Below are 14,435 nucleotides of genomic sequence, written 5' to 3'. Positions count from 1 at the left end.
ATAAAAAAAATATATGTCGACAATTAATTATGCATGTGATAGATCTTGTCAATGAAATATAAACACATGATTTCTCTTTATACACAGAAAAAAAAACTATGTCAAATCAAAACTTATATATTTAAACTAACGTTCATTGTTTCGTATATACGCAACAATTTATAATCTTCTTAGAAGAATTTAATAATTTTAAATTTCAACAATATTATAATCTTATTTTAATATTGTAATTGTCATCTCAAGAATATATAATTATTTAATTCTACTTTATGAAAATTAGCTTTGATTTAAAAATGTTATTTTCTATCTATATATGTTATTTTCTAATATTGTTTCTTTTCCATTCAAAAAAATTAAATCTTAAAAATATATTTTTCTTGATTAAACTATATAAAATGGCTTCATTTGAGTAAGCAATTATTCAAGCAATTATATATATATATATATTTCTTTAATTAACGCAATATAATCTCATTTCAAGATTTCCATGTTAAAACTAAATATATCTTCAAAACAAGAATGTCCTTTTTCTGTGTAAACTTTTTCATACCTCCGTATCGAAATTATCATCATTTTTCAGTTTAACGTAAAAAGAAATGCATTTGTGTGTATTTGGTTGATCTTGTAAATTTAAACAGCACGTATCGCATGAATCTCAATATCCTGAAAAAGAGCAAAATCAATCTCAGTGATAGGGATTATGTATCACAGCTGCCAGACATCCCACTCGAGTATCCCGACGTTGCGTTCATCGGCCGCGCTCGAGATACCGGGCGGCTCGTTAGTTCGGGATCAATTAGCGCGTCGCGACCAGAAACGAGAGAACTTTGAGAGTTTTCCCGATGAAATAAAACGCCTTTCCAAAAACGCGACGTCGCGCGCGCGTAAATAACATCGGTCGAACGCCAGTACGACGTTAATTAACGATGCTAATTTACACGAGAATAATTTTAGACGAATGCTTGTACCGCAACGGCAACAGCTTAAGCGTTTCTCGCGGCAATATAATTGCTGAAATGGTAATCAAGCTATTATACATGTTATTGCATTCTTATTTCTCTTAATTTCACGCAAGCGAAGTGATGCAGGAATGCGTTTCTTTAGATTGCTTGTCATTTTTATTTGTTATTTTTATACTTGTTAACAATATTGTGTTATTTTGTATCTATATTTATCAATATCGATTTATTACACGAGATATTCCTTATTAATACTGATTAGTACTTGTAAGTTCTGGGAAATAAAATGATTGAGAAGAAAGAATGCATATTAAAGATTTCCTTTTGTTTCGATTTAATTAGAGACGAAACGTAAGCAGATTACATGGAATACTATCATTTATTGCGCGTATATAACATATATATCTAGATCTTTTTATTAATCTAGATCTTTTTTAAGAATTAAGGAATATACGCATAATATATGTACAATGTGAGATCGTTTTACGTTCACATAGTGTAATAACTATGTTTTAACTATTCTATTTGGTATTTTACATATACACAAGAGCGCAAGCTATTTACAGATTATATACAATAAAATAAATAATCCATATTTTTGATATAAGATTCATGTATAGACGTAAACTAATTAAATCTGACTCTATTAAATATCAATTCTAAATTATAAATATATATTTCTATAAGCGCGTAAGTTTTAATTATCGCATACATACTATACTTTATCATACTAAACTTTAGATTTAAAATCCTTATATAATCCTTATACAATGATTCAGTGATTCTTCACAACTTTTTCGATTTTAATCGTGTTCAAAGATTATGACATATTAATAATAACTAATAAATAAGAGAGAAATTTATAAAATCGCAAAACTTTTTATAAGAATAAAATATGTGAATAATTACAAGGAGAAACATAAGGGCATTTAAATTATTAATTTATTTCCATAAAATCCCCTCGGAATTTTAATTCTGCAAACCTATTTATTTAATTAAATATTAAAGTATAGAAATCAAATAATTTTCTATATTTCTTCTATGATTATCGATATAAATTTTGCTTAATCCTTTTCACTCTTTTAGCCATATATGCTGTATATATTTACATTTAAATGCGGAAATATTAAAATCAAATAATAATTTTCTATTGTTTCTCTCATGCATATAAATTATTAATATAGTATATAAATTTATTTGTTAATTTTTATGCAAAATCTTGCCTTATTGGTATTCGTCAAGTATATATAGATATATTTGAGGATAATTCAATAAATAAGATAACAAGATACGTTTTTGAAACAATTGCTAATGTTACCTTATTTATTGAATTATTGATTTATTTTTTACGTTATTTCTTCGATTGCACATTTCATAACAATTTCATTGTTGCTTCATGTTCAGTCTTCATTAAATCACCAATAATTATTACTCGTAATCTTTTTATAGATATTTTAATGACTTTCTTTGTCAATGTTTAACGTTAATGATTTTCAAGATATGACTATAATAATTTCAATCTTTAATTTCACGTTTCATCGTTTCCTTTCGAACTTACGCGAGTCTCAATGATTTCTTTCGGTTACCATCTCTTCGTCGTCCTCATCCACCGGCACGGTGGAATGATTGTAAAGACCTTGCGCCATTAGCTGAAGAGCCAACGGATTTTTCTGTCCGCTCGCCTTCTTCAGCTTCGCCCGTTTGTTCTGGAACCAGATTTTGATCTGGGCTTCATTGAGGTTCAGCTCCCGCGAGAGCTCCTGCCTCCTCTTTTCCGTCAGATATCGATTCTCATTGAATTCTCTTTTCAACCTGGACAGTTGTTCGGCGCTGAAGGCCGTTCTGGGTCTCTTCTCTTCCGGCAAACTGTTCTTACTGTTCTGCGAACGTTTCACTCGTCTTGTGCGCGGTCCTGAAACGACAAAGGAACTTCGCATTAATCTTCAGACTTTTATCATTTAAATCCGAGACAACGTGGCTAAGAGAGGGAGACATTATGTCGCGACGGAAAGTGGGCGTTCTCATCAATTTGTCCACACACACATACATACATGATGTGAATCAGCGTTTTTGCGATGATGAGACCGCGAACGAATGAGTCCGTTCATTCGCATGGCAGAAAGGACACTCGGAGATAACTACATCTGAGCAACGACTTTGGAATTTAGCGAAGGCGGAAATAGTTGGACTAATCGCGGAGGAATATCACGTATAAAATTCTACTTCATATACGAATTTGCAATTTTTCTATCTGATCTATGCGTGACTGGTTCCATTTTATATTTTTTTTGCACGCAATACATTTGCATTGCATTAAATAAATTTGATAGACTCTATTATTAAAAATGTATACAGATCGAATCGTGTATTTTTTTTATTCATGTCAATGATTGAAATTATAAAGCATACTTTTAAGCACGATAATCAGAATTTCGATTACTTTCAATTGCTTCGTAAAATAACGCTTACAAGTTCTGATTACATGCTTTTGATTTTTGTCCAACTAGTTAGATAACCCAATCATGCGCGAAGCTGAAATACATCCGCATGCTTTTGCGCAACTGTATAGCTATTGTTAATGGTCTTATTATCTTTGAAAAAAAAACCGTTAAGTGCGAATGCTGCAGTTGTTTGTAGTTTAAATTATTATCTCTACAATGCACTGTAATTATAATCAATAGTATGTAAAATATATATAATTATTCTCATTACTATTGTTAAAAAAAGTCGTCACTCTAGTTCTTTGTAAAGACCTATTTGTCGTTAATATTACTAATGTTTTCATCGTTTTAAAGATTAAAAAGAATTTAAAAAAATTTTTTTAAATTATAAAAAAAGAAAAAGAAAAAAAGAAAAAAAAAGAAAAAAACTTTAATACAATAAAAAACTGTAAACTTGTAAAAATATAAATATAATATATAAAGTAATAATGATATAAATTAAATAATTGTTGCGTCTTTATTCCGAAATATTTCATAAATTTATACTTGAGAGTTAACGTTTGACGATGAAGAGGCTCATGGAAGCCAAGTGACTCTCGACAATTAGCAACACGATTATCGGATCGAAGCTCGCGAACCACCCCGATGTGCGACAGAAGAAATGTTCACTTGAAAGAAAGAGAGAAAGATGCAGAAAAAAAGAAGGAAGAAAGGAACAAAGACGACAGAAGAGTAGCAGCATCGAATGTGGGACACTGATTGCAGAGGGTAGTTTCGCGAATGTAGGCTCTACACAATTAAGTCCTGCGAACGAAGGCAGGTGGCACCGGGCCGTTGACCTCATTTATCTAACTCGCCGCTATTAGATATAACTTATGCAGCTCGTGATCCTTTCGAGATCTCCTGCGCGAAGTTAATAACTTATTGCGGTAATATCGAGCGGCGAAAATGGATATTAAGTCCATATGTCGATCGTGCGTCCTATAATTTATTTACAAAACGATTGTCTGACAAGGGATAATTAGACATTCGAGGATACTCGAATTCAAGTATGCGAGTTGAGCGCAATTAGAGAAAGAGAGTAGAAACCGTATAAAAAGGAAAGAGAGAAAGAGAGTGCACGATAAATCATTTAAATAAGTTTATCAAGTATACGAATCGCGATTTGTACATCGCGCGTTTCGTGTATTCTTATCATTAAGCGTCGTGTTCTCTCTGTGTCACACATTCGTGCCCCTTGAAGCTATTTTGTTCCTGTTTGTCGAAACGAATAGAGTCGCCAAGTCGAGAAAGCATGATTCGTTCGCGAAAGGATATGCGATTATTATGTAAAAAAAACAGCGCTTTCGTTAAGCCCTTTAATCGCGCGCAAAAAAACGGAGTGACTTTTTTGCTCAACCCATGACTCTCAGGTACAAAGCAAAGGTGATAAGCGCGGACGAAAACGACATTTTGCTCGGGGAAGGATTTTACTTATCTTTATGCCGCGTAATTTTTCAAATGCTTTGATAGAAATTTTAATTAGCGGTCGATCGTGATTTTATGACTGCATAGAACGGCATAAGTGAATAAAACATCTTGATAGACGTTTCCGACATTGTGACCACGCAAGTTCTTCTCGCAGGTATTGCATGTAGTTAAACGTACCAGTCACGTACTATGCTCACGAAAAATCCGATAAATTTCTAACCTGTTTGTTTTTTAGCGCACATTGTTAGACCGGTGTAGCAGAAAGCACGAAACCGATATCCATGTAAGATGACATGTTGCAAAAAAAATCGAGGAATAAATTCAAGAGAGCGATACGATTGCCTAATCCACCTGTATACAATTCACAATTATTACGTAATAATTAAATTTTCGTGAAATATATTTCATCGTACGAAAAAAGATTTATCTGTCGAACTTACCAGAGGACGGTCTGTCCGAGTATCTGGTGCAATATACCCATGCCGGCCATAAACTCTGGCTGTTGGAAACGTTTTGCTGACTCGCCGACGTGTTACCGCCGGTGTTCTCGCCGTTCAAAGACTCGCCGCTGATCGTGGACGATGTGGAACACAAGGACGGCGGGCCAGTGACCGAGCTGCTGGTGACCGAGCTTCTGCTGGAGGCCAGACTCTCGAGACTGCCGCTCCTACTGAGCCCATTGCCATGCCTCAGAGGTGACGTGATCCCGCAAAGGGACGAGAAGGCGTCCTTCTCCCGGTGGACCGAATAATTCGTCAACTGGGGCGACTGCGGGGATGAGAGTCGCGTGGACGACAGGCTGAGATCGCGCGGGAGCGGAAGTGGACTGTGTTGCAGATGCTGCGCGGGAATAGCGGCGGATATCGCAGATTCGCTCGATACCTTCGTGTTGAGAATGGCCTCGCGACCAAAATCCGGTTTGAGGATGTTGACGACGCTGAAGCGCAACGATCTCTCGGTATCTTGCTGATGATCCGGCTGACGATCTTGACGCGGCACTACGTGGCTCTCCGATGACAGCATGTGATGGTGATGAGTTGCAATCCCCAATCGCAATCTATACGCGCTTTCCATGGCTACAAGAGCCATTTTTTACAGAGTCTTTGCTCGATAAAATGAGACGGGAGATTGATAGCGACACTAGTCTCTAGTCGCTTTATCGAGAAGAGAACACATGGTTTCACTGTCCACTGTGCTCTCGCTTAAATTAAATTGCTATCGAAGCCACGATATAAATGAACGCGAATTTCTGAATCGTTTGTGATCTTAAAAGTTTAGTCGTTACACACCATTCACCAATGTCATCGTTCACGTGTCGCTATATTCATCACGAATCACTTATTTCGTGATTGCACGATCTTGTTATTCACTGATCAATTAATTTTCTTGGAAACTTTGAATTTATTATAATCGTCTCGTATCTGAATGTATCGCACGATAAAGGCATCGCATGAAATACTCTAGAAGTATTCATGCATCCGGTATGGTAGTGGCGTGTTAATTATCGGCTCGTCTTCGGAGCCGGTCCGGAGACTCCTGCTATCGGCTTTTCCCGAGGGTTTCCGAGTACTCTGGCGAGTGCTGTGACGGGTCTGACTGGCTGTCCATCCGTCGCTCAGTGATGTCTAAACTAGGGGACCAGCGGTCCCTACTTACCGCCTGTCCCTCCTCGCCCCTGTCCCCTTCACTCCTCCTACGCCGCAGTCCCGAGTGCAGTGCACTAGACACTCTCGATTGTATCTCTATTAACTCTTCGGTCAAAGGCTCCGCCTACCTTACTGGTAAGGTGTACCACGCTCCCTTCTGCCTGTCGTCATCCCCACTGCCAGTGGTACGGGTAGTAGGGGGCTATGTTCGCGGAATTTGCTGGAAATCAATGTTACGCTTCTTCCACGATGAGAGATTCGTCTCTCTTTATTCTATCACTTTACGACGATTGGCCGATTTAGTTGAGACATTTAGCGATCTATCTCGAGCGATCTATCTTTATTAATTTTTATATAAAATTTTAATATTGATATTTACAACATTTGACATTAAGAGATCCCTTCAAAATTTTAATATACAAAATTAAATTATTTATTATTAATTTAGGTCGATAAAACAGATGTCAATGGAGAAACCTATAGAAACCTCTAAACTGTTTCTAAATTTTTTTAAATTTACAAACAATATTTAAAATAAAATTATAATTAGAAAAATTGATAAAAAATTTTGTTTTTTAATTTTGTACGAGAGAACATACAGTTTACGGAGATTCACGGTCCATTTGATATTGCACGCTGCATAAATATACGGATATCCGCGCCACTGTGCGTACAATAACGAGAATACTCACTTCTCTCCGCCCCATTTGAGTTCTCCCTCCATGTATACAACTCTCAGGTCTCGCCCATGTTCTCGCCCCTTTTCCCACCACACCACGCCTAACTCCCCTCTATATTCTACCCTCTACTCCATACTTTTGTCCCTCCCCCACCCTGGCAATGTTGTCGACCCGATCAGAGGCTGAAGCCGACTAATTCGTTTCTTCATGCCGAAGAGCGTTATCCCTTCCTCCCCTAGCCCTTCATCTCGATGCGACCGTGGATTTTATCGTCGCGCGACGGAATCGCTTCATACAAAAATTTGCACGAACACCATCAGCCGTGACCCTCTTTTATTCTCCTCTTTTTTCTGGCTCGGCGACGACTTTGCGACGGTTAACGAACAAATGTATTACCCACCCTATACGGCAGATGTTGTTCTTCTCTTTGCTCCTCTTCCAACATCCTTCCTCTCTTTCCTTCTCTCTCCTTCTCTCGCTCGATACATTATCTATGTACGTCGTATATCTAGTTTTCGCCTCTATATCTTATTCAGCGTAGCTTATTTCTAGATCGCTTAATCGCACTGATGTTCCCGAGATGATTAGAAAACGAGGGACGGTAGTCGAGTCTTTTGTTTGCACTTTACGTGACTTTACACGACGCAGCTACCGTGTAATATATTTTCTGTAATCAGTTCTGCATCGTAAATCTCTGCACGCGCATCGCATTTGAATGTTTAAGAGTTCAGAAGATGCTTTGGAATATTTTATAAGAATGGTGTGTGATTTACTTGAATTTTTTGCGCATAACGCGAAAACTATTAATATCCTAGCGATGAAACAGATTATATTTCATATATTTTCTCTATAATTTTCAAGAGATGTAATATTTTTTATTTTTGTAAACACACACATATGCAGGATGGGATATACATGATACAATTTATCGAAAATCAGACTAGATCAAAATTGAATCTTTTTCTTCAAGTAGTTTTTCACTCGCAGCGTGCAATCATCACATGGAACGACGATGACGATACGTTCGCCAGTTAATCAACAGAACAAGATTACTCGGCCATTAACTCTTTAACGTCTAATCGTATGGGATGCTCTTCCTACGGAGGAAGCGTTATTCGGAGCTGACATGAAAGCAACGAGGCTACGCATTAGGAGCACGCGAGACGTATAAGGAGTCGTCGTTAAAACGGTTGCAATTAAAGCCCGCGATGTAACGCGATGCAGAAGTCGCACGCGATAAAAGTCAGATGTTTCGCGCGGTAATTGGCGGAGACACTCGACCAACCGTTCACGCCTAAGAAAACACGCTTGTAGAAAACGCGATGCAAGATGAATAATACTCCTGGAAATGGAATTTGGTAGAGAAAAAAAGTATTCAATTAATCCGAAACTTTGATTTCAATGAAATTTACATACACGTGTCCAGGAAATATTAATAAATGATAGAATTTAGAACTATTTAATTGCTGCTATAAAAAAAATATTAGGAAATGTGTAAAAAATGCTTACGTTTGAATTAAAATGGTATTTGAAAAATATTCTCGTACAATGTATTCTAAATTATACGTGTGCTTTAGTATCAGACATAAATAAAAAGACACTTCCATTTATAAAATATATGACACACATATTTTTACAACTTTTTCCATTTAAAATATCCATAAATTTCTATTATAAATATTTATAATATTAGTGCAAGTGCGACGATTTAAAAGCTCATACATCATTTATGACATTCAAGGTAGCTGCCAAATAATGAACTGTTTTGCCAAGTGTGTCGAGTTAACAAACTCATTAATGCTATTTGGTAGAACAATATGTAGCTAAAAGTGAACGCGTAATTAGCACTGAGATAACTTTTCAGATGAAAGTTATGGCATACTCGCACTTGACATAACTCAACATTTTTATCAGCGATCAGTTGATCACCTCTCGCTCGAGCTCTTACATAAAACATCATAAATTACGGAAGTTTCATTTTTTTCACGCCAATTATTGTTCATATCGATGGCCTTTAAACCTCGAATAATATACCACAATTTACCAGCCATTGATTCTACTCGAGTTAACGATGTTGTTTATATCTCCCTTCATTAACATACCATTTGTCTCATTTAATTATTTTTAGTGTTGATCGTTTGATAGTTTTGAAATAATTAAACCAGTCAAAGTAACACATTAACCACCTGATCAATTAAAGCAGACGTAAGATGTTATTTATCAACAAGAAAGAAAATTTCATTTCATTTCAACAATTACAAACATGCTGATGATAACGTTTAATATGGATAATTTAAAAAATATGCGCATATAACATGATACATTTTTTTAAACATGTGTTAATTTTTTTTATTTTTGTGCCCCCTTTTCTTATCAAAATTGAATATTTTTATTACGTCGCATTATCATATCATGTTCAAAATTAAAAAATATTAAAGAGAAAAATATAAATTATTTTTAAGCAATGTATGATTTAAGATAAAATATGCAACTCTGCAATCTTTTATTAACCGACATATATGACTATACCTGGGTATATTTTTTATACCCATCTTTAGTATCTCTTCATGAACTAGCGTCTTTTTATTCGCCACAATGTAGACGATGTCGGCGAATTACGTCCGTTCGTCCCTTCGCGTAAAAAGATCCATTTTCAGGAAAGAATATACGATTCTCTCTGATATAAACGGCTTTGGAAGGTATTTTTTGCCGCGCGCGTCTTGTTGACGACTGTCGTTGCTTGGTTCCTATGTGTTGTTCAGTTCTACTCGACACAGGGTGATTCCTTTGTTCTCCTCCTCATGAAGTCTGCAAAGGAGCGCATAAGATCGTCGTTGCACAGCCGACGGTTTTATTAATGGCCACACCTCAACATGGATACCAGCTGCCATGTGAGCCGCAAGGCGATCATTAGCTATGAGCTCGGTTCGTGTAAGGACAATAATAGAGATAGCGACCATAAATAACTGTAACGTGTCCATCTATCAATAAAGCGTCTAATTGAGGCAAGTTGTGTTCCACGAACCTAATAATTTTCATGTGAAATTATTTCGGACTAAAACGTGGATCGATTAAGACTGGACTAATTTCATCGAATGTCATTAAATGTTTCTTCATTTATTTAAAAGACCTATTATCCTTGTATTTGTTGAATAAACAATGTGTTGATAGTTAGTAGAATCATTAATACATCAAGAAATAATAAGAGAAACTTATCATTTCTTGATAAATTGATTAATAATTTGGTTACGTTGAAAGTTTAATTGCCAAAGAAAATACGTTAATGATAACATATAATTGTACAATATATAGACACGATATTTGGGTTCTTTTCACTAATAAATACATAATGTTGTTTACAATACTTCATGTACTTGTAATTCTTTTTTGTCCTTAATAACCATATTATATATTTTATAATTCATCCTCATCGTCAAAAATCTTTATTTTATTAATTCGATATCAAATAGGTCTTGAAGACAAATATAAATTTAAGTATTAAAGTTTAATCATTGATATATGTCATGCACCATTTCATTACAAGTAACACAATTCGCAAAGGACTAACTAGCTGCGCGTCATCAGCTGTTCAGAACCAGGTTATTACAAGAGCTCCTATTCGGAGATCGCCGGCCCGTCGCTCGTTATATACGGTGAGACGAAGAGACAAATCACCGAAATGCACAAGCCACCTTTAATCCCCCTCGTTAGAATACGGCGAGGCCGCGAGCGAGTTTACAAAGTTCTCTCTCGGAGAAAGAAAAAGAAAGAGAGAGAGAGAACATCTACGGCAAGACCAATCGCCGCTCTGGACGTCAGGGATTGATTAGTTTTTCTGTCTCGCGAGTTCTCCCTTTTCTCCCCCTCTTCTCTTGCAAAACGAGCAACGAGATGCAGCGGGTCCAGCGCGACGCGGCTCGGTGCGGCGATCATTATTCCTCGAGAGCGCGATTTGTAAACGGGTTCTATTTATGGCACTGCAAACTCTATAATCAGCCGCCGCAGGGGCGACGACTTATTTAGAATAATTAATGCAGGTACGACCTCACGAACCGGTCTGCAGCCAATCGGCGCTACGAGCACCCCACCATCCGCGCGGCAGAGGGGAAGTGATAGGCGGGATCAAACGCGCCGACGCCCAGCTTCACGGAGGGAGAGGAAGCCCTGCATGCAACCTCGCGTGTACAATCGCCACTGTCAGGGGAAGAGGAGACTCTCCGACTCCCCTGCAACCCCTTCTGTTCTACCCGTTCGCGCTACTCCATTCAACGCTTCGTCATTTTTTTCGAAGCGCGATATTTTCTGGAGCAACGCAGAATCCTGCGCGCGTAATCATGCGCGTGAGAAAAAACAATATTGAACAAAGCCGTTCCTCAAGCCTGTGTGGTTGAACCTTTTTTTTCCTGTGACAAGCTATGATCGAATCACGTACGTGAATTCTCCGTTGGAAAGTGAGTTGTTTTATTAAAGATCGATCATTCGATACATGAAATGGTATTCGATACATGAAATTTATTAATTAAGGATGTTTTGTATGTACAATCCCAGCAAAAAGTAGCTGAAAATCAATATTGACGAATATCCACTTTTGGTGTATTTTGAGTAAGAAATTGTGTGGAATATTACAATTTGATCTTAACTGATCAATGCATGTATTTTTTAATATTTATTGCGTTTTTACTGAAATATTCCGAATTTTGTTAATCGAAATGATTAACTTTTGGCAGAGAATTTCGTCCTGTGACAGATACATGACTAACTTCATTGAAATATATTTAATATCTTTTTAACTAGTTAGTACTTGTATAATATTATTTGACCAAATATTTCCTCTGTATCTAAACTTTTGTAAATTTTAAACAAATTCTGAATATTATTTCCATGTGTTTTTGTCATTTAAATCGACGTGATTATACGTTTTCCATAAGAACACATGTTAATTCGGTACAAATTAAAATCCTTGTGAACGCTTTAATGAATCGATTTAAAAATTGTGCTGAAGATTCTAAACATATGTAAGGACATTCTGTGCAATTTTCATGAAATTCTCAATATTTTGAAAATAGGTACAAAACATCCTTAATCACGTGCTCGTCGTAAAAATCTTGTGGGCTTTTATTTTCTCACTTTAAATTCTGCTTTTAATTGTGGAATATAAGAAAATTGCAAGGAAAAAGAACATTCTGATAATACAAATTTAAAATACAAGACAAGATTGTTTAACGTTAATTCATCCTTAAAAATGCTTTACGTAATTCATCGATGCTAATAAATATCTCATTGCGAAAACTATAAGAATCCTGTTTGTCTACATCGTTTGATTCGATAAAGCGGCAGTCGTTGAACGTACAAGATCCAAATTGAGCCAATAATTTTAACAATATCACTCCAACACGTGCCCGATTACCCGCTCCTCTCGTAGCAAATCATCATGGCACAATAACAGGTCTACACGCAAGCGGGATACCCGAGCTAAATACGCGATCAATCGAAATGATCGGCGAGCGAGCATCCGACGGACGGTCGGGGTTGGCGAACGAAGCCGGGGCTTTGTCGAATAAACGGATCGTCGCCTCTCATTTTCTCTCTTTCTCTCTCTCCGATCTCCCCTTTTAATCCAGTTTATAAACACACCAGGACCACACCCTCTCGCGCCCTCGACGGGGCGCGCCGAGTACACTATTTGTACATCAGCCGACTGAGATAATGTACACCCGGTACATGCGAAGATAACCGCACCCCCCCGGGGAAGCGCGCCCCGCTGCTTATGAACCGTTCTAACACGATGGGGAACCGCAAGGCATTCCGCGCGTATTCTGATTTATCGGCGGGGTGGTGATAAACGAGGCGAGTTCATCTCAGCCCGACACGAAAACTGTCCCGCCGATTGTTCAGCAGCCTTCGCCCTTTATGCTTTCATCCTCGGATCGCGCGAATATGTCCGAGTAGGGGCAATAATCGCTTCTTCGAATATGAACATGTATAATAAAATATATAAATGTATATGTGAGATATAACAAATTATACTTGGTAAAGTGTTACACGTATTTTTTCGCACACAAATACTAAATATTTCTATGAAAATAGAACGGAATGAATGAGACGTTTCTTTCTACTCAAGAATGTCACCCTGTTGACTTGAAATGACATGTTTGATATTTTTGTATAATAAAAAAATATATAATATATAATTTAATTTATCAAGTAAATTTCAAGCGCAATCATGTTTGTTTTGCATCAAGTAACGATTTTTAAGTATTTATACAAGTTTTAAGTAACTATTTTTTAAACAAAAAAGAATGCATTTGAAAAATTATTTTCCTTCTTTTTATGAATTATTTTTATTAATTTAATTTTTATTAACTATTTTTTTATTTTATTAATTATTTTTTAACTGTATATTCTTGAAGGAGTTTACGAATTCATTTGCTACAAACTCGCGTCGATCATAAACTTCAGCTCGTCCTACACGTATGCGATCAACAAGATGGTAGAAAATAGACGTAAGCCATACATTCGACATACACGTGAGTGCACTCACACGTAGACACGAAACAAGATGATCGTCCGGTTGCCGCATTCTCGCTTGGTTTTTGCCACGAAGAAGACGCGGTCTTCTCTCCTACTTAAACCCGTATGCTCGTTACCTTCCGATGTCGAGCGTTTGTTTCATCCCTAGACTAAAATACTATAGCGCTTGTCTAACGTTTGACCGCTCCTGAAGATGCTGAGCTTACGAAACACAGTAATGATATCGGTGTTTAGTAATAATGGAGAACGGTGAAAAGTTTTTCAGTAGCAAACCTCGATAAGCCTAAATGATCGTTTAGGACCCCTACTGTTGAAGAGGTCCGCATTGTGCAACAGATTTATGTTCGTTTGTTACTGATGTTTCTATTACATTCTTGACTATTGTTGTATTAAAGTAAGATATTTGTTCGTCAACCTCTCTCACTGCATGTTGCCATTGTATGAGAGGTATTCGTAATTATTTTAACTATATTATTTTAGTCATGTATAATAATGTTTTTAAATACTTGTGTGTATTTTTCTGCTTTATTAGAGAGAGATTTCTCTCTCTCTCCTTTTTTTTCTTTTTTCATTTTCCTGCAATACAATACGCCGTAATTTACTTACGAGATTGCAAATATGTTGTCAATGGTAGACGCATAAATTCAATTCCGCAGGACTCTGGTTCCATATATTGATTGTCTCAGCCGAGCGACGCGACCATAAATT

General features: G+C 36.7%; 1 protein-coding gene across 1 annotated transcript; it reads right to left on the bottom strand.

Moving 5' to 3' along the window:
* Positions 1-2,183: 2,183 nt before the first annotated feature.
* LOC105247869 (homeobox protein engrailed-1a-like) lies at positions 2,184-6,830 on the bottom strand. Its single transcript, XM_011252308.3, has 2 exons — positions 5,311-6,830; positions 2,184-2,871 (listed from the first exon to the last, which is right to left on the bottom strand). The coding sequence occupies exons 1-2, from the start codon at positions 5,957-5,959 to the stop codon at positions 2,525-2,527; spliced, it is 996 nt and encodes a 331-aa protein (XP_011250610.1). The 5' UTR covers positions 5,960-6,830; the 3' UTR covers positions 2,184-2,524.
* Positions 6,831-14,435: the final 7,605 nt, after the last annotated feature.

The sequence above is a fragment of the Camponotus floridanus genome, unplaced genomic scaffold (genome assembly GCF_003227725.1).
Source record: "Camponotus floridanus strain SB8 unplaced genomic scaffold, Cflo_v7.5 scaffold91, whole genome shotgun sequence".
In the NCBI taxonomy this organism is placed as follows: Eukaryota; Metazoa; Arthropoda; class Insecta; order Hymenoptera; family Formicidae; genus Camponotus; species Camponotus floridanus.
The sequence above is the reverse complement of the archived record's forward strand: the minus strand, read 5'-3'. Positions and strand labels throughout refer to the sequence as shown.